Genomic DNA, 24,804 nt, shown 5'->3' on the forward strand with positions numbered 1-24,804 from the left:
CAAGGAGGATCTAAGATAACTTTATGTTTCCTTTCCTCGTTGTTTGTTTCGGCAATTTCGGCATATATGATGATATGGTGATATAGTCGACAATTATTTAAAAAGTAAATTTGTTTCGTTTTTGTTTTGTTTTGTTTTGTTTTCTGTTTGATTTTCCAACTTGGATTTAGTTAAGGGATTTCAATATAGAAATAATAAACACGAAAAGCCAACGCATACAGGACAAGATAAGGTCATGCAAGCTGGTGGGTCACATTGGTATTTTTTACCCCCTAGAAAGAATTATATACCATTTCAAACATTAAACCATCATTTCTACTATTTAATTATGACCTTTATGAAGTTGAAAGCTGTTTATAATATCTTTGTGTAATTAATAAACTGTATATATTTTATATATCAGCAACTTGATTTATTTTGTTTAAGAATGTTTGTTTTCAATAGTATTTTGTTTTTACGCCATGACTAGATAGGTCGTTTGATGTAAATAAAAAAGTAAATAGGATACATCAAATTGTGTATATCTTAGCATAAATAATTCAATCATACGCATGAATTCAATTATAAGATATCTTTTCAATCTCAAAGTCATCAGGTTTCCTTGTAACCAATGAAAATCACTGTTACATGTTATTGATATTCCACGCATGACAGTCTCGAGATTAGATTGTTTTTGTTAGGAAACCACAAAGGTGCTGCTTGCTGATTGGCTTGTTTTTTTCAGTGACCCTTATCTATATCAGATTCAAATACCCATAAATAAACAAGATTTAAATTATATATTTTTTTTTTAAAAGATCATAGATCTACGTTTGTTAAGTGGATGATGTTTTGAAAACAATTTACGTTATTTGAATTTATGTAGTTTTGCTGGAAAAAAACAAATGCAATAAGCATAACTAAAATAAGCAGCAGGGCACACCTACATTTAAGATGTTCCGTATATCCTCTAGATATTGTTGTATGCTGTTGTTGTTGTTGTTGTTGTTGTTGTTTTTGTGGTGGTTGGTGGTGGTGGGTTGTTGTGGTGGTTGTGGTCGTCGTTGCTTCGCCTCTGATGATTTTTTTATTATTTCTGTTTTTCATTTATTTATTTATTTATTTTATTTATTTTTAAGTTTTTTACTCATTCAGTTATATTTTATTCTATGTATTTATCTTTATTAATGTAAAACTATGTTATGTTTATATTATTTATATTTCTCCATGTCCATGATTTAAAATGATATGGTAAACATACTGTATGTATGTATATAGTGATGTAGGTAAGTGTTTACTAATCAACGTAGATATAAAATTAACTTCCTAAAGGAAATTTATACAATACAATACACTATTTACAGTTTGTAGCAATAACAATCAACATAAATACTTGAGAAATGGTTTAAACAGTTGTATATACTGTTGACAATTCACAATCATAATAACGTATAAGACTTCATTTTCATTTGTTCATTGCGCAAAAATTACAGTCATTTTAACGTATGAGGTTGAATTTAATTATTCATAGAGCAAAATAATAGCGGTTTTGAATGAACATAATACAGATACATTTGTAAAACTTACAATAATCCCTAAACAACCTGTTAGGTTTCATTGATTAAGAATATAAAATGTCTCGTGCTCTTAAAATTAATGTTTACATTAAATTTAACTCGCAATCATTTTCAATTTTAGTCTGAAGATGGCGTCCAAAAACGGCCATAAAGTGAAAAGAAGTTATTTCAGGCATATTCGTGTACATTGTATATTAAGAATACTTTAAATTTATTAAAAGCAGCAGTTACTTGAAATAACAAGATTGATATCTGAAAAAACGTTTAAAATCATTAAGATTTCAAAAACGACAGCTTTTTAAAAGGATGGCAGTCAATAATGCATTTAGTTTAAGGCATTTTCATGGTCATTTCGGGCAGATGTAAGTAGTCTTTTAACTATATTTTTTCATCATATAAACCACCGTGCAGGTGTATAGTAAAGCCATGTTATTAATCAAAGCACAGAAGGCGCTGAATTTTGTTTGGGTCTCAGAATGTCAGAAAATGTGAAGGTTTGTGAGATTATAAACCAAATTTGTTTCTATTGTGTCACCAATGCTGTTTTCAGTGTTATAGCTATAGTAAATTGGCTATAAGACTAAATTGCATTACTGGATATTCAATTCAATGTTTATTTGGCTTAAACAATATAATAATCATGGAGCTGAATATAAGCATGTATATCTATAAGAATAACACAATATTAGAAATCTTCGATCAATCGGGAACTATTTTTTCGTTACGAAAATTAATGCGCCTGTCATTTGACAATCTGTACGCAGTGATCTCCCCTTAATTTTTCGGCGTTAATGTACATATTAACGGAAGTTATTACGAGAAGTAACCGCTTCGTGGAGTTTGGACTACTTCCGGCATTTGCAAATAAGAACATCAGGGTCTGAAAATTTCGCTACCATTATTTGTTTGGTCTGACGACCCAAACAATAAAAAACGATATTACACTTTGTGTAATTACACTTTGACTGGACGTCATTTTGCATAATAAAATGTGCTAATATTAGCGTTACATTGTACGCGTGCAAAAGAAAAATGGCTCTTTTTAATTGTATACTGTTGTTCTTTTGAATATGTGATAAATAGAATTTTATTTTCGTGTAGATTCAATACTAAATTTATTGAACTCGTTGAATGAAACAATATTATGCTCGCCAGAGGCGCGCATAATATGATTTTATTCCAACATCGTTCAAATTTAGTATTAAACTTAGACTCATCCGATATCCTCTATTTCTAAACACATTTAATGATTTTCGACATTGTATACGTTTCATGAGTAATGTCATTGTGTCCTAATATTAAAAAAATCGAAAAATTGTAAAATGGGTTTGAAATCAATTTACAGCTGCTGCCCTCGCAACATTTTACTTTGATGAATGTTTTTACTTGTAACTAACTCGTTTTAAGTCAGTTAAACAGAAATCGAATTATTTGAAAATAATTCGCATTGGGATGATATCTACTTCACTGCATTTCTTCACCATCAAAAATTTCTATTTCTTGGTAAATATGGTCCCAAAACTTATCAACTAAAGACTGTCTTAGTGGCCCCCTGTATATAGCGACGTTTCTGTCTTTAGTGACCATAATTCGGAGCGCCGAACAGTATTTACTATATAAATGGTCTTTATGTAGCGACTCCCTGTCTAGCCTGTACAGCGAACATGATTTAGTGTCTCCCGTTACAGTATAAAAGCTTTGCAAAGCGACTTTTGCAAAAGGAGTTACTCGAATGGGGTTACCAAAGAATTAAAAGTTTTTAAGAAATTAAAATTAAAGCATATCTGGGCCATAATGGGGCTTTAAGGAAATAAGAAAGTGAAATCAAAAGATGAGGGAGGCAAGGCAAAAACAAAAGTTAAGGACATAAGAAGGTGGATATAACGGTTTGGAAAACCAGAATGTGTACATAAAAAATTAAACTAAAGGTTTCAAATAAATTAAACACCATTTTTTCCCCAACAATGTTTGATATATGTACATCAATACAGAATCCTAAACCGTTATCCATTTTTATTCTACTGTATGTGTTTTATTGTAGATATTGTACCTTATTAGTAAAATTGAATTTAAACAAAGTTTTTTTTACACACAGATTTATCAATATGAATTACATTTTAACTTTTAAATACTAATGTAATGCCGCAGTTTATAATCTTAACCAATGATAAATGCAATTTCAGTACTAATGTTTAATATATGTTTAATGTAAATAAAAAATACAAATAAACCCATGGTATGGTACTATTCTGCTTTTCAACAAAATATTGGCAAAATATGTTCATATATCTGAAGTCTGTACAGACTTTTCATAGTGACTCCCTGTCTATAATGACCTTTTTTCTTTTCTCCCGTCGAAGGTCACTGTAAACAGAATACTTTTCGGCACATCTGCTATTTTTAGAAATACATTTTCAATTTAAATAGGTTGTTACAATTTTCCGATATTTAAAGTGGTAAAATTCATAAAACATTTATCACTTACATTTTATTATCAACAAATACATTGTTTACTGCTACTTTAGAATTTAAATGGCACTAAGTCAGATTATCTGATTTGCATAATATTGACAGTGATCTTGAACTACACCTTAAATATTTCAAGGTTGCAGATTGAAAATAACACAGTTCATGACTCAGTTGACGCCTTCAGAAATTTTGAACCCAAAGTGCAATGATGTGTAGCATATAAACGCACTTTTGGGCTCATTTCTCGTTTGATTTAAAGTTGCGCTGTGAAGTTTACCGTACTTTGGGAGGCGATGACCGCAAAAGTGCGGTGTTACAGTGTTTTGCGGTATTTTGCAATCGTTACGGTGTCTATATATTTCTCCTGATTGAATGAATATTATAAAAAATTAGCTTCAAATGTTCTAGAATTGTAAACAGCGCTACATTATGACTGACAAAAAGGCGCCGAATAGTCTTTTCTTGAAATCGATATATGATAAATAATATCGTATTGGAACAACTTATGGTAATTCAGCCCAACTTCCGGTAGTACAATTTTAACCTGATAAGCCCAGTACCCCCATAAAGTACACCACTGTCTTGGTCATATTTAAGAATGTCATCAACTTGACTTATAATGCTACTGTCATTTGACTTCAGTATTAAAAGCCGGATTTTGAAGATCCGTAACAGTAGATCTATTCTGTGAAAACTTAACAACAATCTATTCATAGCAAAGTTTGCGTGCTGAGGTATTGTTTTATGGCAACGATATTGGCCCCTTTTACATATTAAGTTAATACCCAAATATTTCAATGATTAATCAACTTCGAGCCTTTCTCCGTAAATAATAAACGTACTTTCAAAACATTATTACCTTATTTTACCTATATTATTTATATCTATTTTTAAGCCCCAGATAGTGCAATGCTATTCAATGTCACGAAGCATTGCTTGCAATGACTCCGCTTATTTAGCAAATACAACCTGGTGTCCGCATAAAGCATCAAAATAAAAAGTTCTCTGTTGGTAAATTTTTCATTTCTGTCAAGATTAATATTACTTTTTAATTCATAAACGAAAATCCTAAAAATCATCTGCGAACAGGATTCTCCCTGCCTAATGATGACTATTTCTATAGAATAGTCTCTGTTATTTGGGGAACAACTTATACCCTGCCCTGGTTATGACGTAGGTACTGTATATACGTCATATCCTTTTAACGCTGGCGTCGAATATTGTAACAATGGAAGAAATGAATTGTTGAAAAACCCACCCGCCCTCCTCGGTCATTTATGAGTGTGAAGTGTCAAAGATTTGAGCTTAAATTTAATACTAGGGTCATGCTTGTTTCGTTGTTTCTGTCCTCTTTCGATATGTTTTCAGATTAGCCAACATAAGCGACGTGTTTCAAGACAGCTAGCCCTACTAAATACCACGGAAGAGGTATCTTTAGGAACTGCTTGGGCCAAAACCACCAGCAGAGAGAATTCGACAACGGTGCGACTCAAGAGATGTGTTCTATGAACTTTCAAATACTAGATTTCTCATGTTGTGCCTGCTAAATTTGCATTTTTGCGGCCGGCGAATAGACATTTTGTGATACTAGCGATACTGGTTTCTGCTTCCCAGAACCAATTTCGCGCAACAGTGTCAATGCTGTGTTGTTGCTCATATACATTTGTGAAAATTGACTATTTTGTGAATGAAGAATTGAAAGACTAGTATTGTTTGAACAGCTTTGATCAATGATTTTCTAGAACATACTGTTCCAAAAAGCTATACAGTTTGTTCCATTTGCTTGTTTTGATTTTGTGTCATTTGTTTGCTTTGCTATGGATGCCCTAACAGGGTTTTGTATGCCCGGTATCCAAACCTTTTGGCTTTTATTAATGGAGTCGTGCTCATAAAATCCCAAAGATTAACTAAGACATTACTCAGTGAGATAAATTACAAATGCCACTATGTATGACTATAAAATAAAATTAGTTAAAGTATGATATTGTTTTGTTGTTGTCCAAGATAACGCCTCGTTGCCACGAAAAATGAAGAGTGTTCTTTATTTATTCGTACACATCACTGAGTACATCGCCTTTAATACAGTCACCATGCGGTTTAATATTTATATTTTCAGACACTAGCTTATAACATAAATGTTTCTTTCAGGAAATTTAATATATTTGCAAAACAGCTGAAAACAGAAAGAAATATTTAGTTCACATGATCATTAATGGGAATTGACAATCGTAATGATAATAGATCATTATTCATTTTATTTCAATCAAAGAAAGCGATTATAATTGGAAATCAATGTTAAAAACATGAACTATTATAATTGGAACAAATACAAAATCAGTCACGTTCGAACCCCGCCACTCCAATTAAAATACTTACAAGTATTTTTCAGTCTAGCAATACTATGTGACTTGACGTCACTTTCGGCATCATGTGGCTCGATTCGATATAGACGATAGACGTCAGCATTTTATTTTTGTACCAATTTCTTTGGGATAATCACCAGTCTACGGTGGAAAATATAAGCTTGACGAAGAAAATTAGATCTCCTTCAGTATATGAGCCGTTTTTTTCAAACACTTTGTATAAGTTGTTTGTATAGGAGCGCACTTCATTTGTGAGCTATTTCGTTTTCTTGCATTATCTGATCTACGCCATGTAAACCCGACTTTTGAACCATTGCCTATTTTTTTGGCAAGAACTTAAAAAACCGAGGTCCTATTCAAAAGTACTTGAAAACTTTCGCATAAAACAACTAGTTCTTGTGCAAACTATCAGAAATTTCGTACCATTTGTCTGAAATGATATAATTTATGAAATACATAAGGTATGTACATAATAAACCACTGGTTAATTCAAGGACATGCAGAGATCTTCACAAATGATAGACAGCAAAGTGCTCCGTTCGACAAGAGATGGATTGTAATGGAAACCAATTACCTTAAAACGAATGTTATTATTTTGGTAACAAAACAAATGACCACTGCAAGGATAACAAACTTAGATTTGATAAAAATTAATTGTTATAGAAATGATTCCATTTGTCTCGAAGCCTTCTGGATATCCTTTGTTTTATTTGGAGATTTATTTCCCTGAATATCCTATCTTCACATCTTTAATAATAAAATTTTCTAATTTGGAGAATGTGTATATGCGGTATTAGATTACTCAAATGCAAGATGACTTCAGAAACATCAGAAAGCAAACAAACACGACAGACACGAGAACACGCAAGCAGGCATACACAAGGTTGATTCCCGTGTTAACAAATCTAGACAATTTCACACGATCAGATTTATCCAGATGTCAAGCATATCTGCAAATCCAACTTCATCTACAACAAGCCGTGAGACAGTGTTGTTTTCAGCGTAAAGTATTCTAGGAGCACCATAGTTCGACGTGTCTCCGCATGGATTATCACTCCATGTAATGGCCAACCATATTTTATCATTCCAACAGGAATCATCTGTTTCGGTGTTTTCACTGATTAGAAATCGCTGTGTTTTCAACAGATTATTTATACCATTGATGCCAAAGAAATGGGTGTCAGTCGTTTTGTTGAGATCATGCCACGAACTTCTTATCAATCTGTCCTTTCTAAACCAATTCATATGTGTTGACCCGATGCCATTAAACGTTAAATTTGCAACAACTTCGTGATTTTTTAAAGCACGTACCGTTACAGTGTCTATAGCATAGTCTACCCAGTTTTCAAAAACGCTGGCATTTCTATACACACACCATTTCCGATACCCATCGTTATTAAAATCTTCCCCAAGCTTGTATTTCTGAAAAACATTTCCATCTCTATATGCAGGATAGTAAAAAATCTTCAAACCAATAGAACTTGTAAATTTCTCGCAGCAAATCCATCCCAGTCCGGTCCATACTCCTGTCTTAGCATCGCAAACAGCTACTTCCGGCATGCGCAATTCATATCCAGAAAAGCACGTGACATCTGCATAAAAATGTGTTTGATTGAGTCGCTCTGCTTTCCAGTTTCCAAAAGATAATGAGTAGCCCTGTAGTTCACATTTATTGCTTTCGCATGAAAAATTGTGCTCAGACCAAAGCCCATCTGTCTGACATTCAATCATGTATTTATTTTGCATTTCCATTTCTGCACGACATTCATATTGTTTCTTAGCCCCAACAGAGTTTGAGTTTCCTAAAATAGCAGCATCTTGTATTTTGGCAGGGGTAGGACAAACAGTCACAAAGCATGTATAGTTGCTATTTCTCTGTACACAATTTTCACGCGAACATCCATCACATCCAGTAACATATTCTTGCTCAATTTTTAGTGCTGGATCTTTCACATAATGAGGAAACTCTCTTGAAAAGGAATGGTTGTCCGATTTGTACAGGATGCAAATTTTGTACCGACGATCATAGAACATATCCAAACAAGATACCCGCGCCTCACACTTTTCTTTGCAGTCATAAAAGCTACCAGTGATCACATCAAGAACAGAATCCTCCGTAAAATTCAAACTTCTCACCCTGCCAACAAATATAAGCATTAATAATCCAATTTTTGAAAGCATTGTTCTTTATTTGTCAACGTCAGAATAAAATCTTCAAATCCGTTTGGTTATCTTGATAAATTGCAAAAATCCTCTCATAATCATTTAAGAATTTGATACTGATCATATGCCTTATATCTAAATCAGCCTTACATTCAGCGATCTAATGTTTGTTTAGAATGTTCCAGATAAATGACATTTGCAGCATTTCAAATTCTCTTTTTTTCTCCTGAAAGCAAACATTGCTAAAAACTGCGTTTGTTAAAGTCAATATTTGTCACTTTATTCCGGATGTACAGTCTGTAGAAATAATGAAACGAGTGTGCATGTATTGGTGTACAATATGTACTTAATTTACATATTTCTCCAAGCTTTAATGGTTTTTAACCAATTTCTATAGAATAAAATCTCTGCAACATCATGGGTATCATGTAAATATAGTAAGTAATTGTGTCAAATGACGTTAAGTTGCTAACTGAGCATGGCAACATGGATTTAATGAGATGAGCGTAGACAGTGCACGCCTTAACACCTGAAATAGACCAAGCTGTAGTTTTCATGCACGTTAATCCAGACAAATTTGTCAGTGACAATTAAAACATGAGCATCATACCTTATATCGACAATTCTTTTTATTAATTTAAGTATGGCATGCCTTATTAATTTGTCGCTAGATTTTGGTATGTTTTCGCTATTACAACCAGTGGAAGCAGCCGCCCATTCAATTAAGGTTTCTTCTCAAAAACATCCTAAACACAATAGGATGATTGGTTGATCAGACGTAAATAACGAAGGTAGGTGTAATCCAGCAAAGAGTCGTTTTAAAGCTACATTAAATAAATATGTAAAAATATTTTGCCGTCAGCATAAAAATCAAACTTTCTACAGTTTCATCAACCTGTTAAATAGTTTTGTTGTAAATCTCATCAAATATTGTTCATAAATTAGGATTTTAAACGGGAAACCTCACGGTAACACTAAAGTTCGTATACGAATTTTAACATGTAAATGAAAACTTTAATCAGCTCGTGTATGCGCTACGTCACAGTTTTATAGTTGCTATCCGGAACACAGCAAATGTGATATTTTCTTGTGCAAACACACTTCAACCGTTTTAGCTTCACGGTGCACTAAACCTGGGGTTCAGTAAAAGTAATCATCTCGTAAAAAGATTATATTTGTATGAAAACATCCGTTACAATACGAAAATATACCGTTAAATTAGGACTGCTACTTATAGTCATGTTTGTTGATTAAATATTTATGTAGGGATGATCCGAAGGCGGAGTTTCTCATGCAAACAGAAATTGTACTTCCCATTTCGCCACAATGAGGTTACCCATTTTTATGCTAATAAAACTCATTTTGGTTGCTGGACACCAAAATAAGGCCTGGAGTCGATATAAAACCCAATTCATTAATGATATTTCGCTTTTTAGTTTTTTATGAAATTTATTAAATGTAACTTTAACATGTATGCAATTGTCGTCGCTACCAAACAAATATAGGGAAAAACACAGAATCCCTAAAGAAAGCCAAACACTGCAAACGTGCAAACTTGAAAATGTTGCAGGCTCGGTTTGAGTCATGGTTTTGAGCTCATGGACGCTACTGGAGAGTGCAAGTTACCGTACACGTCCCCCTAGCACCGACTTAAGCAGAATTCAACATGACTTATAAGATGGTATAAGAAGACAGCTTTATGGGACACAAACACCGAACCAACAAGTGTGCAGATATATATGTCAATATGTTTTATTTCGGCGGTAAGTATAAATAAACATAAATACAAACAAACAGGATTCCTACCTAAATATTTACTTTGTAAAGAAAACATTTTACCATTTATATACAAATAAGACAACATTTTCAGTAACAGTTTGACATTTTTAGGATTATTAGTATTTCTGTATTTTCTATTCTAATAATCACCTTTCCATAATTTCAAGCTGTATATAGCAAACAGTAATTGGTCGCTCAGTCTACTGGGCAAGGGCTTTAAAGATGTACTATGCTCATCATTGAGTAAAATATTTTAATAATATAAATTCATTGAAATCTATGAAATTGTTACTGAACATGTCTAATTTTTAATAAAGAATGAATAAACAATGTATGGGAAGCTGAATTCCCAATTACTGGTCAAGTAAGGTTTGTCTTTTCTTTAAAAAATATATAATGTGACCAAGTATAGTATGTAGAATTTTAAACATAACATGATTTATATACTGTGTGTGAAGGCAACCATGTTTTTTTAATTTTTATAAAGAGATTGTGTAGAAATTATCAATATTTTATATTATCAAATTTGAGCATGGTATATCTTTGTTTTCCTCCCAAACTATTTTTTTTAAAAAACATGAATTCAACTAGTCACATGCGTTTGGATTTGAAGATGGACAAAACCCCATACGTCAAAACGCCACACCTCAAAATTTTATAGAGTGGACAAAACCCCACATGTAAATTTTATAGAGTGGACTATTCCCCACACCTTTGATTTTGTAAAGTGGATATAACCCCACACCTCTTATTACTAACATGTATAGACCATTGACTAATAATAAAATAAGTGACATTGTTGACACTTTGAATAATTCTATAAAATTTTGAGTGTGGGGTTTTGACGTGTGGGGTTTTGTCCTACATTCTTTGGATTTTACAAACATTTATGTATATTATGCGTTTAAAACGTCAGTCATTTTTTTCTTTAACTTTTTTTGTCATGAACCATACTAATTGGATTGAGAAATTTAGCAGTGTTTTGCATTAAAATGAAAATCACGCGCTACACGGCACTTAAATTACCCCTAAGCTTGAATAATTGTTATTACCTGTAGGTGGTCATTTTTCTATAGACTCTGCTATTTGTAGAACTGTTTGCGTCAGTTTTACTATTTTCCATTTGAAATTTGTCCGATTTATGGACGAAAAAAAAACAACAATATATACAGTTTACGCATTTCACAACGTTTTTTATTTTAATTCATTGTCATGGCAATTTTGAAAATGTGTATCATATCCCCATAGATCTATACTGTCTTAATCTAGATGTAGGGTAAAGCGCCTCTAGGACTTGGAACGGGTCGGTATGAAAATATTCCAGATGCAATGCTTGTTCTGTAAATGCGGCATAATAAAATAAGCCGCGTCACGACAAAACCAACATAATGGGTTTGCGACCAGCATGGATCCAGACCAGCCTGCGCATCCGCGCAGTCTGATCAGGATCCATGCTGTTCGCTTACAAACCCTATAACAAGTAGAGAAACGGATAGCGAACAGCATGGATCCTGATCAGACTGCGCGGATCCATGCTGGTCGCAAACCCATTATGTTGGTTTTGTCGTGACGCGGCTCAAATGGAAAACATATTCACCTGAAAACCTTAATTTATAGTCTGACAGAGGTATATTAAAAGACAGAGCTAATTTTTTTGAGTGACAACTTTAATATTACATATAAATTGTGTTCTCTGTTTTACAAATCTTGAAATGTTGTTTAGAATGAGAGTACTTGCAAACTCTGCCGTGACTTTCGTACAATAAATTAATGCCTTCTGAAAAGGAAAGTTAACACGTCAGGAAATGAGATTTTAACAGATAAATGGTATGTTTAGCTGTAACTTTAGTGTTTTGTACGGCAGGAATTTATATATCATATTATATTGTATGATTAATTATTGTTTATTACAGGAGGAGGTAAGTTTGAGGGATTCAAGGGAGATGTATATGCATTACATATAGAATAAGACATGTTTGCTCCCTTATCAATTAAGGGGTGTTTAAGTATAGCGAGAAACACCTCAAGCATATGTTTTGATGCTGTACAATGAACAACTTAATTCTATGACTTCTTTTTTCATAATTAATACGCCAACCAAGTCAACATATGAGCCGCGTCACGACAAAACCAACATAATGCGTTTGCATCCGCGCAGTCTGATCAGGATCCATGCTGTTCGCTTACAAACCCAATTACAAGTAGAGAAACTGATAGCGACCAGCATGGGTCCTGATCAGACTGCGCGGATGCGCAGGCTGGTCTGGATGCATGCTGGTCGCAAACCCATTATGTTGTTTTTGTCATGGCGTGGCTCATATAATAACATAAATCCTGATCGGATATTCAAAAAATACTAAAACTATAAAGTTATCAAAAAACGCAAGAAAAAAAAGATTGCTCAGTTTCATAAGTAACATTGTTGAAATGTAATGTATGGTGGCTGATTTGGTACACTTTACACGTTGTCGATAGCGACAACACAACCTATATCATTATCGCATTCCGTCGTGTCATCTTGTCGCTTGCAAAGAACGCCAATATATATATATTGAATATATATATTCAAATAACCAATCCTTTGAATTGAGCCAAGCGACTATGTGACATAGCGACAAAACGCCGTACGACAACGCACCGTTTGGCGTGCAATGTATGCGACAAGACGACAGTGCGACAACGCGCCGTTTTGCGATTTGTCGTGCTGTCGGTAGCGAAGACACGACGCACAAAGGTGTTATAAATCAGCCACCATAGTAAGAGGACTAATAATACCATTTTTAGGTTTAATAATACCATTTTTAGGTTTAATTGGCCTTTAGGCCTAACCACCTTCCGATAAAGCCATGTTTATTATTCATTATATAATTATTTGCATATCGTTTGATAACTTAGATCAGTACGATTATATTTTGCAAAACATTAATACCGGAAACTTAAAACTTAAACTTGTCGCCGTATTAATTCACGCGGTGCCTTAAATTACCACGAGACTGTGTGTGGCTGCATGGGGTAGAAAACCAATACAAATAACAGCCCATGTAGCATTTTCTTCAAAAACTAATTTTGATATTCCATTATTTTACTGTGGGATAATCTGCTGTAACCTATGAAAAACCAACTCATTCTAGATAGTTACTCATAAATATAATATTTCTTAGGGGAAAAACACAGTATTTCTCCTGTATAGTGAAACCTTGTGAATTTCTAAATGCTGAAACAAGCGGTTTCTCTTTAAAAAAAATACAGAATACTTATTTCTTAGAATATATGTAACAGGTTAACGCATCATATCGAAAAGCATAATTATCCGGCGGAAAAACAATTTCAGCGATACAGATTAACTTAGACTATTAATTTGTAGTTTTACATTTAAATTTGTCTATTTTATATATTGAGGGAAAAGAAATCATTACTGAAAAAGTTATAATGTATGAATACGTAAACGATTATGATATTTTATTCAGAATACATTGGTTTTGATATAGCGGTGCTGATTATTAAAGGCCCATTGTGCCCCCAGAAATCCTTATATTTTTGTATTTTCTGATCGCAAGATCAGTAAATACATAGCTAACATCCACGGTCTAACACAAATTAGACAGACCTAACAACGCAAAGTAGTTCTCAGTCAGAACTGCTTAAAAACCAGCAATCTAAAATAAAGAATAATTTTTAATGTATGCATTTAACGAATTACAGTGCATTAAAAGTTTAGAATAGTCAATAGAAATATGAGGTTACAATCACAAATTTCGCGGATGAATATCTTTTTTACCCAATGAAAAATGTTCGGCTATTTCCGTAAAGCTTAATCAATGAAAATGCTATTTTTAGCTATGTCGATTACCGAATACTCCAGAGCGTAGTACACATAAATCTTGACTGTCGAGTAGTGGAATATATACATGTCGTACTGTTTTGGCGAGAAGATTTTCGCTAAATCATTTTCATCAGTGTAAAACAACAGGTTTATAGTGAAGAAAATACATCGAAATTAGTAAGGATTACAAACACGGAATGGAAATTCTCAATTTAGAATTACAATGTATTTGTTTTTATTCATGTTACATATGTATTACTTCACCGTGGTGCAGAGGTAGCGCGCTCGTTTAGGGTGTGAGAGGCCCAAAGTTCAAATCCTAGTCGAGAGCAACTTTTTTTTTTGAAGTGTCTTTTTTAAGGAAGTAGCCGATAAAGTATGGCTGTCATAAAAAATGAAAATGATTTTTTGATGCAACTCTAGTCATGCAAAATTCCATATGTATCAATCTCAAACTGTTACAGACGCAGTCGCTGCGTAAGATTAATTATAGTATATAAAATAAACTTATATAGGAAAATACATACAGATAGTCAGTATGATTTAGATTGCAAAGATCAGAAAATACCAGAGAGGTTGCAACCTTTTGATTATCTTTGAAAAGCTGTTTTCTTTTCAAATTCTGTTAAACTTATAGTTTCCAAAAATTAAAACCAACTTAAGGGTCCATGAACTTGCCAATCATTTGTTTCTTTCGCCTTTTTGCAAATTGTACAGTTATACAGACTTTGCATTTTGCTTTGGTCACATCAAAGTCAAAATACTCTAGTTTCTTTACATTTTGGTACCGTTATGACAATTAATTCATTGCTTCTTTCTTCAAGTGATAAGCATCTAACATGCTTTAAAACCTGTTATTAACATTATAAAACTCATGTTTGTATTTCCTAACAGAGGAAAACAGCATATAGTGTGCCTTTCCGACCGAAAACACGCCTTCATTGTAAACGTAATGTACTGAATTCATAACAGTGGTCGTATGACCTACACAGTACACATAATATAAATTAACGCGTTTATTGATCTGATGGGAAAACATGGAAATGTGTTTAAATTACAAATTGTTAGCTGTTTTAGTGGTTATTATTCCGCTGTCATCAGGTAAACAAATATAGTATAAGTGTTTGTGTCGCCGTGAGTTATGTTTTAAATAATTGATATAATTATTTAGATCTACCTGGCCAAGATTTTGATAATTTAGGCTACTGTATTAACTAAGACTGATTTGTTTACGGTACGTTTTACTTGGTTTTCTCTTAAAATTCAGTTAGCTTTAGCTCGAAAATACACCCGACTACTAAACATTTTAGATAACATATAGAGTTTCTGCTGGTTTGTATACAGTAGCAACACTGTATTGAATAAAGTACGCGTTGTCTTAAAAAGAGTCGGGAAAATCCAATCTTTTTCTATGTTAATGCAGAAAAAATTAGCATATCTCTCAAAAACGCTAAAGGTTTTTTTATATTTGTTTTCTTAAATTGAGTAACGCTACCATAGAATCGATATATTGTTTAGGTCATCAAAGATTTAAAACTTGGAGGACATCATTTTTAAACTTTGTTCAGCCGAAACATATAATTGCAAATATGTACGGGACAAACTGTCTGTCTACTGTTTCGTAGAATTATTTTTACGAGTCACTGTTTCTATATCTTATAATATAATAGTGGAACAAACTGATTTCTTTCAATTACTTATTCCATTTTTTTCTTTAGAATTTCGATTGCTGCTGTTATTTTCATGGCAGTGAATGTGACAGTTGCCTCGTTCCAGGCGCATCTCCGCTGCTTTACAGGCATTGGGCTTCAGTTTTTAGAAGTACCATAAATATTATAAGTGGGTGAGTGGGAATCGAACCTGAGACTTTTTCGTTACTAGCCATAAATATAAGACCAGCGTGTTACCACTTAACCACGGTTCCGCTCCTATTCGATTTTTCTGTACCTTTAACTTTTGGCTTTATACCGGTACTATAACACTAAAATAACAGTCACATTCGATCGGAACAACGCAGATTTTCCCAAAAAATTACGAAAGAACCTAAAAAGCTGAAATTCCCTTGAAATGCAATTGTGATAGTAGTTCCGGTATATTTAAACTAACGGTTTTATTTTGTGTGTTTCAGCTATGCGGGTGAATGTAACTAGTGAACAATGCGGACGTACTTTTAACATTGCGATAGTGAAAGAGCTCTACCTCGACTTTGAAAACTTCGTGACGGAATTTTTAACAGAGTGTGTGATTAAAATAGAAAATGATGATTATAATAGCATGATCTGTATACATAACAAAGGACCATATTTTGATGTGGACTGTGCATTGCATTTTAAATATTTCATTGGTGAGAGGCACAAATACCATAGTTTTAGCCCAGTAAGTATGTGTTGTGTAATGTTAACCACTGAGTTTCAAAAGCCTTAAAATACACAATTTAAATTTTCTATATAGGGGTACATATAACGGAAAGATTTGCGACGGAAAATGGAAAAGTGTACTCAGAATTAAACTGAAATATGGTATTTTGTGTCATTTTAGTACATGTATAACATGAGTTAATTTAAGCGTAAGTTTTCGTTTTTCAATTTTTGGCCATTTTCAACTATCAAAATGATAATGCTGAAAACTGGAGAGAGCAAATGATCTGAAATTTTATGCACCACATTTTCACTCATGCCTACATTTAATAGTACATAGATATAAACAACATATTTTTGCAGTTCCTAAAAATCAAAACACTTGATTATAAAGCAGTAATCATAATAATTGATTCTGTGACTGTGATAACATCTTTAAGTTTATGAAGGTTTATCATTATCCTTATCAAATATTTTGCATATAAAATGTGAAATACAAGGTTTGGACAGCAAATAAAAGAGAGATATAATCTATTCGATGCAGTCAACACATAATTCCCCTTTAATTATATATCTTTTGTAAAATACATTAAGAAAATTTGTACAAAAACCTTATACGTATATTGTTTTTCCTCATGAAAAGGCTATGAATGCACGAGCTCGAGAGGTAATTGATATATTAGTTGACTATGGATATATAGTCCTTCACAGCTGTGATACATGTACAAAAAGTGTGAAATACGGAAAAGTCAATCCGTATCTACGATTCTACATGTATGTATTTCATAATGACCGAATAGAAAATTCATGTATTGAATAATCCACAGAGGCATGGAGTCAGACCCTGACCCCATTTTGCTACGCACATATCAAATGTCACTTTAACACGAATTCAATAAATCAAATGAACGTTTTTTTCAGGACCGTACTTGTACAGAATTTACAATGAAGCCTTTGTGCGACAGAAATCCTAAATCAACTATAGTGTATACGAATTTTCATAATGATGATGCAAAGATTAACGTAAAATTTTTCACGAAGAAATATGGTAAGAACATTTTTGTTATTGAGGCCTGGTGAATATATGACTATTCTTATAACATGCATGGGTCGATGAACCGAAACAGAACAAATTATCATTGCTTGACCAAATACTTAAATCAAAGTGCTGCAAGCTCTGTGGTATTTTCTGATCTTTGCAATCTAAACCGTACTGTATATCTGTATGTGTTTTCCTGTATTAGTTTATTTTTATGTACTATAAGTCATCTTGCAGGGCAACAGAGTTTGATAATTTTGCATAACTAGAGTTGCATCAAAAATAATTTATGTTCATTTTTTATGATAGCCACACTTTATCCTTGCATATCATGGCTATTTCCTTAACAAAGACACTAAAAAAGAGAATTAAAAAAATGTTGACTCGACTGGGATTTGAACTTTAGACCTCTCACACACTAAGCGAGCGCGTTACCCCTGCACCACGGAGAAGTTTTAAAATCAAAGGCTGAATAAAATCAAGTCATTCTAAATTTAGAATTTCCATTGCATTTCGGGTTTTTAAAGCAGCACAGGCTGAATAAAATCAAGTCATTCTTTATTTAGAATTTCCATTGCATTTCGGGTTAGGGTAATTTCGAGGTATTTTGTTCAGGGTAAACCTGTTGTTTAAAATTGAAGTAAATAATTTAGCAAAAATCTTCTCGCCCAAACAGTCCAACATGTAGGAACTATATATTCAACTACTCGGCAGTCAGATTTATTTGTGTTGTATTGGGTAATCGACATCGCTAAAAATAGCATTTTCATTGATTAAAATCATATTCATCCGCGTAATTTGTGAGTGTGTATTTATTGACAATTCTATAAGCCAACGCTACTTTTAAAGTTTGAATGTGTAGTAATTTGTTGGACACTTGTAACAAAAAAATGTTTTCTTTTAAATTGCTGGTTTTTAAGCAGTTTTGAGTGAGAACTAATTTGCGTTGTTAGGTCTGTTAGGAAATTTTGTGTTAGACCGTGGATGTTAGCTATGTATTTTCTGATCTGCGGTTAGACCGTGGATGTTAGCTATGTATTATCTGATCTGCGATCAGAAAATACAAAAATACATTTTACAGGTCTTATAACGTGTGAAATTATAATCATATATAATAACATTCATGTATAGCTAGCGATATGGTTTTATTTTCGGGTTATATGGACCTATCTATACTCAAATGATAGGATATACATATAAATACCTATGATCGAGCAATTTGGACTTACTTTGGGTTATATGAAACTTTTTTCGAGCGATCCGGATATTTATTATCATCATGGCAACATTCAGGACATTGCCTCCCCTTTCGGGGTTTTCATGAATTGAAAAGGATTGCCATGAATGCGATACATATCTGTCCAGCCTACTGCTATATATCGAAAATAATATGAGAAGTGATAAAGTTGATAGAATATACATGTATATATTTGTAATTTAGAAGAAGATGGGATATTTTCATGTTTATCTGTCAGCATAAAAAAAAACAAAAATGAGCCGCGTCATGACAAAACCAACATAATGGGTTTGCGACCAACATGGGTCCAGACCAGCCTGCGCATCCGCGCATTCTGATCAGGATCCATGCTGTTCGCTTATCAAATCTTATACAAGTGGAGAAACTGAAAGCGAACAGCATGGATCCTGATCAGAATGCGCGGATTATACTCGATCTGTTAAAATGTTTTCAATAATCAAATTTGTAGTATTGTATGTGCGATTTTTATTGGTTAAGACGTGTGACGTGTAGTATTATAGCTTCGTCACAGGCTATATGACCGTGTATTAACGTTTGTTATATAACCATCATCTTACACTGGTTGTAAGATTACAACCGTTAATACTATTAGTTACAAAATATTTTGACAGGTTATATGGTCCTTTATAAACGATTGTTTGAAAATATAGCCCGAGCCGCTAGGGGAGGGTTTTATTGCAAACAATTGTATATTTACGGTCATATAACCAGTCAGGAATATTTATAATGAATATATAATACAGCAAACTTCCTTTTTTAGCCAGAAAAGTGAGATATCTGCATTAATTGACTATATAAACGTCATGATTATCCAATAAAAAACCTTGATATTAGAAAAAAAACATACAACATGTGCATGCATACCCGTTGAAAGATGATAAAGTGATACAGTGTTCAAAACTTTAACATCCATACCATAAGGAGAAGAAATGTTAAGCTTATGAATCCAGTATGATTCTTGTAATAAGCGTTCAATATCATCGGAGACAATCTCTATAGGCATAAATTTAAAATGATCCTTAATACAGTGATTGCTTTTATATGTGTGTAGCGACAGTGGTAGATAAGCGTTTACTTTCATTAACCTGGTTATATATCATTATCCAATGAAAGGCTACATAATAGGTCATATAATATGTCAATAATTTCAATAAACTAATATATTTTAATAGTACCAACAACAACAACAAGGAGTCCTTGGTCGTCTTGGACGTCTTGGACATCCGACTATAATGACGGAGATGATGATGAGGAATCGAGCTATACTGGCAAAATGATTGGTATTGTGGTCGGTGTAATTCTAACTTTTGTGATAGTTATATGTTGCGCCTGCGCTAAAGCTAGCCAACCGTCCAGAACCACCCGCGAACCTCAATACGCACGTAAGTAAGACTTGTTAAATTTTAATGGTAGGTTACCAACAATCAAGCTAAACAAAGCAGTATTTCTTATTGTTTTTAACTGACCTGTCACAAAGTGACAAGGGGAGCTTTTGTGATCCAATTCGTCCGGCGTCTGTCCTTTATAATTTTTTACATTAAACGACATCTTCTAATATGTCGCTAAGCCAATTTTATCCAAACTTCACAGGAATGTTCCTTTGGTGGTCACCTTTATAAATTCTTCAAAGAATTTAATTCCATGCAGAACTCTGAATGCCATGGCAACCGAAAGAAAGAGTTTATGAAATTTTCTTTAAAAAACCCAAAAGACAAGAGCTTAGATATTTGGTGCGAAACATCTTCTAGTGAGTGTCTACCAAGTTTGTACAAATAAAAGCCCTGGGGTCAAAATTGGTCCCGCCCGGAGGTCATTAATTTTCCTTATATGTATATAGTAAAAACTTAAAAAAACTTTTTTTTACAAAACCCATATAGCTAGAAAATCTGCTAATGGGTGTCTACAAAGTTTGTTCAAATAAAAGCCCTTGGGTTAGATTTTATATCTGCTATTGTTTATAGTTTCAATTATTACTTGTTCCTTTTCACGGAGTTTTATATCCAGGTGAGCGATTCCAGGGCCATTATGACCCATTTTTTCCTGTAGCTTTAATTTTGAAGTCATTTTGCAACATTTCAAGGAATGGCATAAAGCTGGGTTTTCCCTCTCTACTAAAAATCGTATTTTCTTGTATAATCTCGAAGAAATTGATATGTTTTGGTTAATCATAAAGACGTTAGTTCGTTTCTGAAAGATTGTGCCATGTGACACTGCACTTTTGGGTCAAACGCTACATAGCTATGTAGAAGGCTCAATCGCTTCAACAGTTGATTGATAAACCAACAACTTCTGCTATCTTTCGGGCAGTACTACATGTATAAACCACAAAGAGTTCTTATTTTACACGCTCATCATTATTATATTGCTCCCACAGGGATCATGATTAAATGGAACACCAAAATTAATGCGTTTCTGTTAAAATATGCTGGTTTCCGCCGGAATAACATAAAACGGTTACATTCCCTATAGCAAAGTTTTAACGTAAAATTGTACTTTTGAATTATTTTTAAATATGAACTATTTCTGGAAAAAAAGTCGGCGCTTCTATAATCCCTATTATTCTTTGCTGTCCTGGGCTCAGGTACTTAAAGAGACTCGAACAATCACGTCCGTGACTTTTACCCCAAAGTGCGTTACACAGGTACATGTGCACTTTTTAACGTCCGACAAACGACCGCACTTTGGGGTCATGAGAATTTAGTCAATAAGACTTAATTTAAGTGATATTTTAAGATAAAATCTTGTAGCTGATGTCAATTGTAAACTAAAATTTAGGATCGAAGTAGGCGAAATGTACTAAGTCGGCTAGCAGTATCAGACGATGAAACATTTTAATTTGGTACATCTAAAGGTTGCATTTTATTATAATAATGTTTTAGATTCAATAATTTGCCCATAGGATAGTGGCCTTAAAGTATGATTATATAAATACAATATGATGTGTATTGTGTTATAATACATTAGATAACATATTCATGAACGTTTATGAGCGTTGTATGCCGATAATTGTGTGTCGATAATAGTAGAGATTGCATGTCACACATATTTCCATCTAATTAAAATCCAGTTCCTTATACGATAGGATCTGTTGAGGGTCCATTATAAATGTGGTTTTACCCTATTTGTAGTTTTATATTAAAGGGAGGTAACATTTCTGTATTAATTAATTATAGTTCTTTCTATGTTGATTGTTGTAGAAAAGATTTGCATTGAAAAATAATTCAGGCTGTTTTAATCTGCCACAATTAGGAAAAATGAAACATTTAAAATGGCTTCCAAGATGGATGATGCTATATTATAAGAATTGTATATTTAGATAAAATATGGCAGAAATTATTTTCAAACACGTATACATGTATTCTGTAATTTTAAATTTAAAATGGCAGCGGTTTTGGTGTTACATGAAACAAATACGTTTTGCAAAACAGGAAGTTTTACCCAAAATAACATGTAAGTTTTCATTGATTCACAATATAAAATGACTCGTGCTGTCAATTAACGTTTACATGTAAATTTAATTCTTTCAGTTTATTTTTAGTCTCATGAAGGCGTCCAAAATGACAACAAATTAGAAATAAGTCGTTGCGGACATAATTTATCAAAGGATATTTTAGAAAAGTTTAAATTTACTTATAGTAACAGATACTTTCATACAATAACATGACTGTTACGTAACTAAGCGTAAAAAGGAGATGAAAACCAAAATTTAATGTAAGTCATTTACTGATGTGAAAAGGGTTTGATGTATGTAGCCGTCAAGGCAACTTTATTATGATAAATTTTATTTCAAACTTACTTTTTACAAGTCATTTAGACTGAACATAAAATGCAGTGAGGTGACATTAATTGCATTTTATTACACCCCATCATATTTAAAATTGGGTTCAATATGGCACCAAAGGTGATCGAGTAAATGGCTGACAGAACAGAATATTTTTCGAAGCATCTTTTATTTTCTTGGAATACACTTTTTAAAGACTAAAATTAAACGGTTTTAAAATGGGCTCCCATAGTAATGACATATTTTTAATGATCTGATGATAGGGCTTTCGATAAGCCTCGGTCTCACTTACCCCCGGCAGAGCCCAGGCCCAAATCCCGGGTTTAAGTCCCGGGATGACCGGGACGGCCCGGGGATAAAATTTATTTTTTGCGGTCCCCACTTCCCCCGGCAGCACTAGGGTTTAAGTTCCCTACTAACCCCCCAAAGGATGGCTCCGGATCATCCGGGCAGAGCCCCTAAAAGCACGGTTAAATGCCGGTTTTTCCCCGGTCTTTTCCCCGGATGACCCCGGGAAAAAACCCCCGGGTTTGACCCAGGAAAAACCCCGGGTGTTTCCAAGGAAAAACCCCCCGGCAGACCCCCAGGACGACCCGGGCAACCCCCGGGAAACCCCCGGTTTGGATTGAAAACTCCTGAAAATAATAACATTGATACATAACTTTTATTTAATATAACATATATTGTTCCAGAATAGTAATTCATGATGATTTTCTGATAAATCCTTATGCTATACTGGATAGAAGGGAAATGGGAAGGATTTTAATACAAACAAGTGCAATCATCGCAAATTGTCGTTATTCTTTTGAAATGATCCGGGCTTTGCCGGGGCTCTACCGGGATCAACCGTAGCTCTACCTTTATCCTCCGGGGCTCTGCCTGTAGTTACCGGGGCTCTGCCGGCATATACCGGGGCTCTACCGTAGCTCTACCGTAGCTCTACCGGCTATATCATACCCCGGATCATCCCCGGTTTGTGCCGGCAGAGCTACGGTGCTTTCCCGGTATAACCCCGGTCGTTCCCGGCAGAGCTAAGGATGAAGCCGGCAAAGCTATACCTTCCCGGATCATCCCGGACCATCCCGGTAATATTAAATATTTTATTCCATCCGGGGTCGAATGCCGGATGTTCCCGGATCATCCCGGATCATCCAGGACGTTGCCGGCAGAGTTACGGATGCACCCCGGTTGTTCCCGGTTGTACCCCGGTCGTTCCCGGATCACCCCGGACGTCTACCGGGGCTCTGCCGGGATGTAAGTGAGACTGTAGCTTAATATATGATCTATGATGTGATATATGATAAGAAATGTTATGTTATGTTATGTTATGTTATGTTATGTTATGTTATGTTATGTTATGTTATGTTATGTTATGTTGATGCTAATCGATAATATATGATCTATGATGTGATATATGATATGATATGATATGATATGATATGTTATGTTATGTTATGTTATGTTATGTTATGTTATGTTATGTTATGTTATGTTATGTTATGTTATGTTATGTTATGTTATGTTATGTTATGTTATGTTATGTTATGTTATGTTTTGTTATACTTAGATGTTTTTCTTTGCAGCTGCTGTACAATATACTGCTCAAAATGGGAACCAATCCAGAGAACAATCTGGGCACCAACCACAGGATTATCCAAATCAGACGATAGGTGTGCATCAGTTTCCGCCAAGTCAGACTGGTTTCCAGCAACAACAGCAATTCACACCGGATAATCCTGGCTATGCGGGGTACCATGTACATCAACCAGTTTTCCAACATGTATCAGACCAGCCGACTGTGGTAGGGCAGCAAAATAAGGAACCACCGGACGCACCTGCACCACCATACGAAGGTATGATTTGTTCATTTTATTGTTAGAAATGAGCCCTTATATGAAAAATATTTATTCTAGATTATAATAAACTAAAATATTTTGAAATACAAATCAAAACTAAGGGAAACAGTCAATTTATGCCAAGATAGAAAAATTATACGTCAATGTACGTATTTCATTTCTTCCGATAGTTTGATTAAATTTATTTTGTTATGACCAAGTGGGCGGAGCGATCGATATCGTGACTGATGTGAAAGCTAAACATCGTCATTAACCGGTTTTCCAGAGTGTTTCTTTTACATAGATACATAGAATATTGTTTTCTGGTTCCAAAAGAGAAATAAATATATTATTCTACATGGATATCGAGGATTTTATCTA

General features: G+C 33.9%; 2 protein-coding genes across 2 annotated transcripts; one reads left to right on the plus strand and one right to left on the minus strand.

The window, feature by feature from the left end:
• Positions 1-7,166: 7,166 nt before the first annotated feature.
• On the minus strand, positions 7,167-8,767 carry LOC132730775 (uncharacterized). The gene has a single exon (XM_060716778.1). The coding sequence runs from the start codon at positions 8,567-8,569 to the stop codon at positions 7,304-7,306; it is 1,266 nt and encodes a 421-aa protein (XP_060572761.1). The 5' UTR covers positions 8,570-8,767; the 3' UTR covers positions 7,167-7,303.
• A 6,363-nt stretch (positions 8,768-15,130) lies between these two features.
• On the plus strand, positions 15,131-24,482 carry LOC132730772 (uncharacterized). Its single transcript, XM_060716775.1, has 5 exons — positions 15,131-15,254; positions 16,282-16,529; positions 17,432-17,558; positions 19,980-20,189; positions 24,172-24,482. The coding sequence occupies exons 1-5, from the start codon at positions 15,191-15,193 to the stop codon at positions 24,465-24,467; spliced, it is 945 nt and encodes a 314-aa protein (XP_060572758.1). The 5' UTR covers positions 15,131-15,190; the 3' UTR covers positions 24,468-24,482.
• The last annotated feature ends 322 nt before the right edge of the window (positions 24,483-24,804 follow it).

Source organism: Ruditapes philippinarum, unplaced genomic scaffold (assembly GCF_026571515.1).
Source record: "Ruditapes philippinarum isolate M1 unplaced genomic scaffold, ASM2657151v2 ctg735_1_1_1_1, whole genome shotgun sequence".
NCBI lineage: Eukaryota > Metazoa > Mollusca > Bivalvia > Venerida > Veneridae > Ruditapes > Ruditapes philippinarum.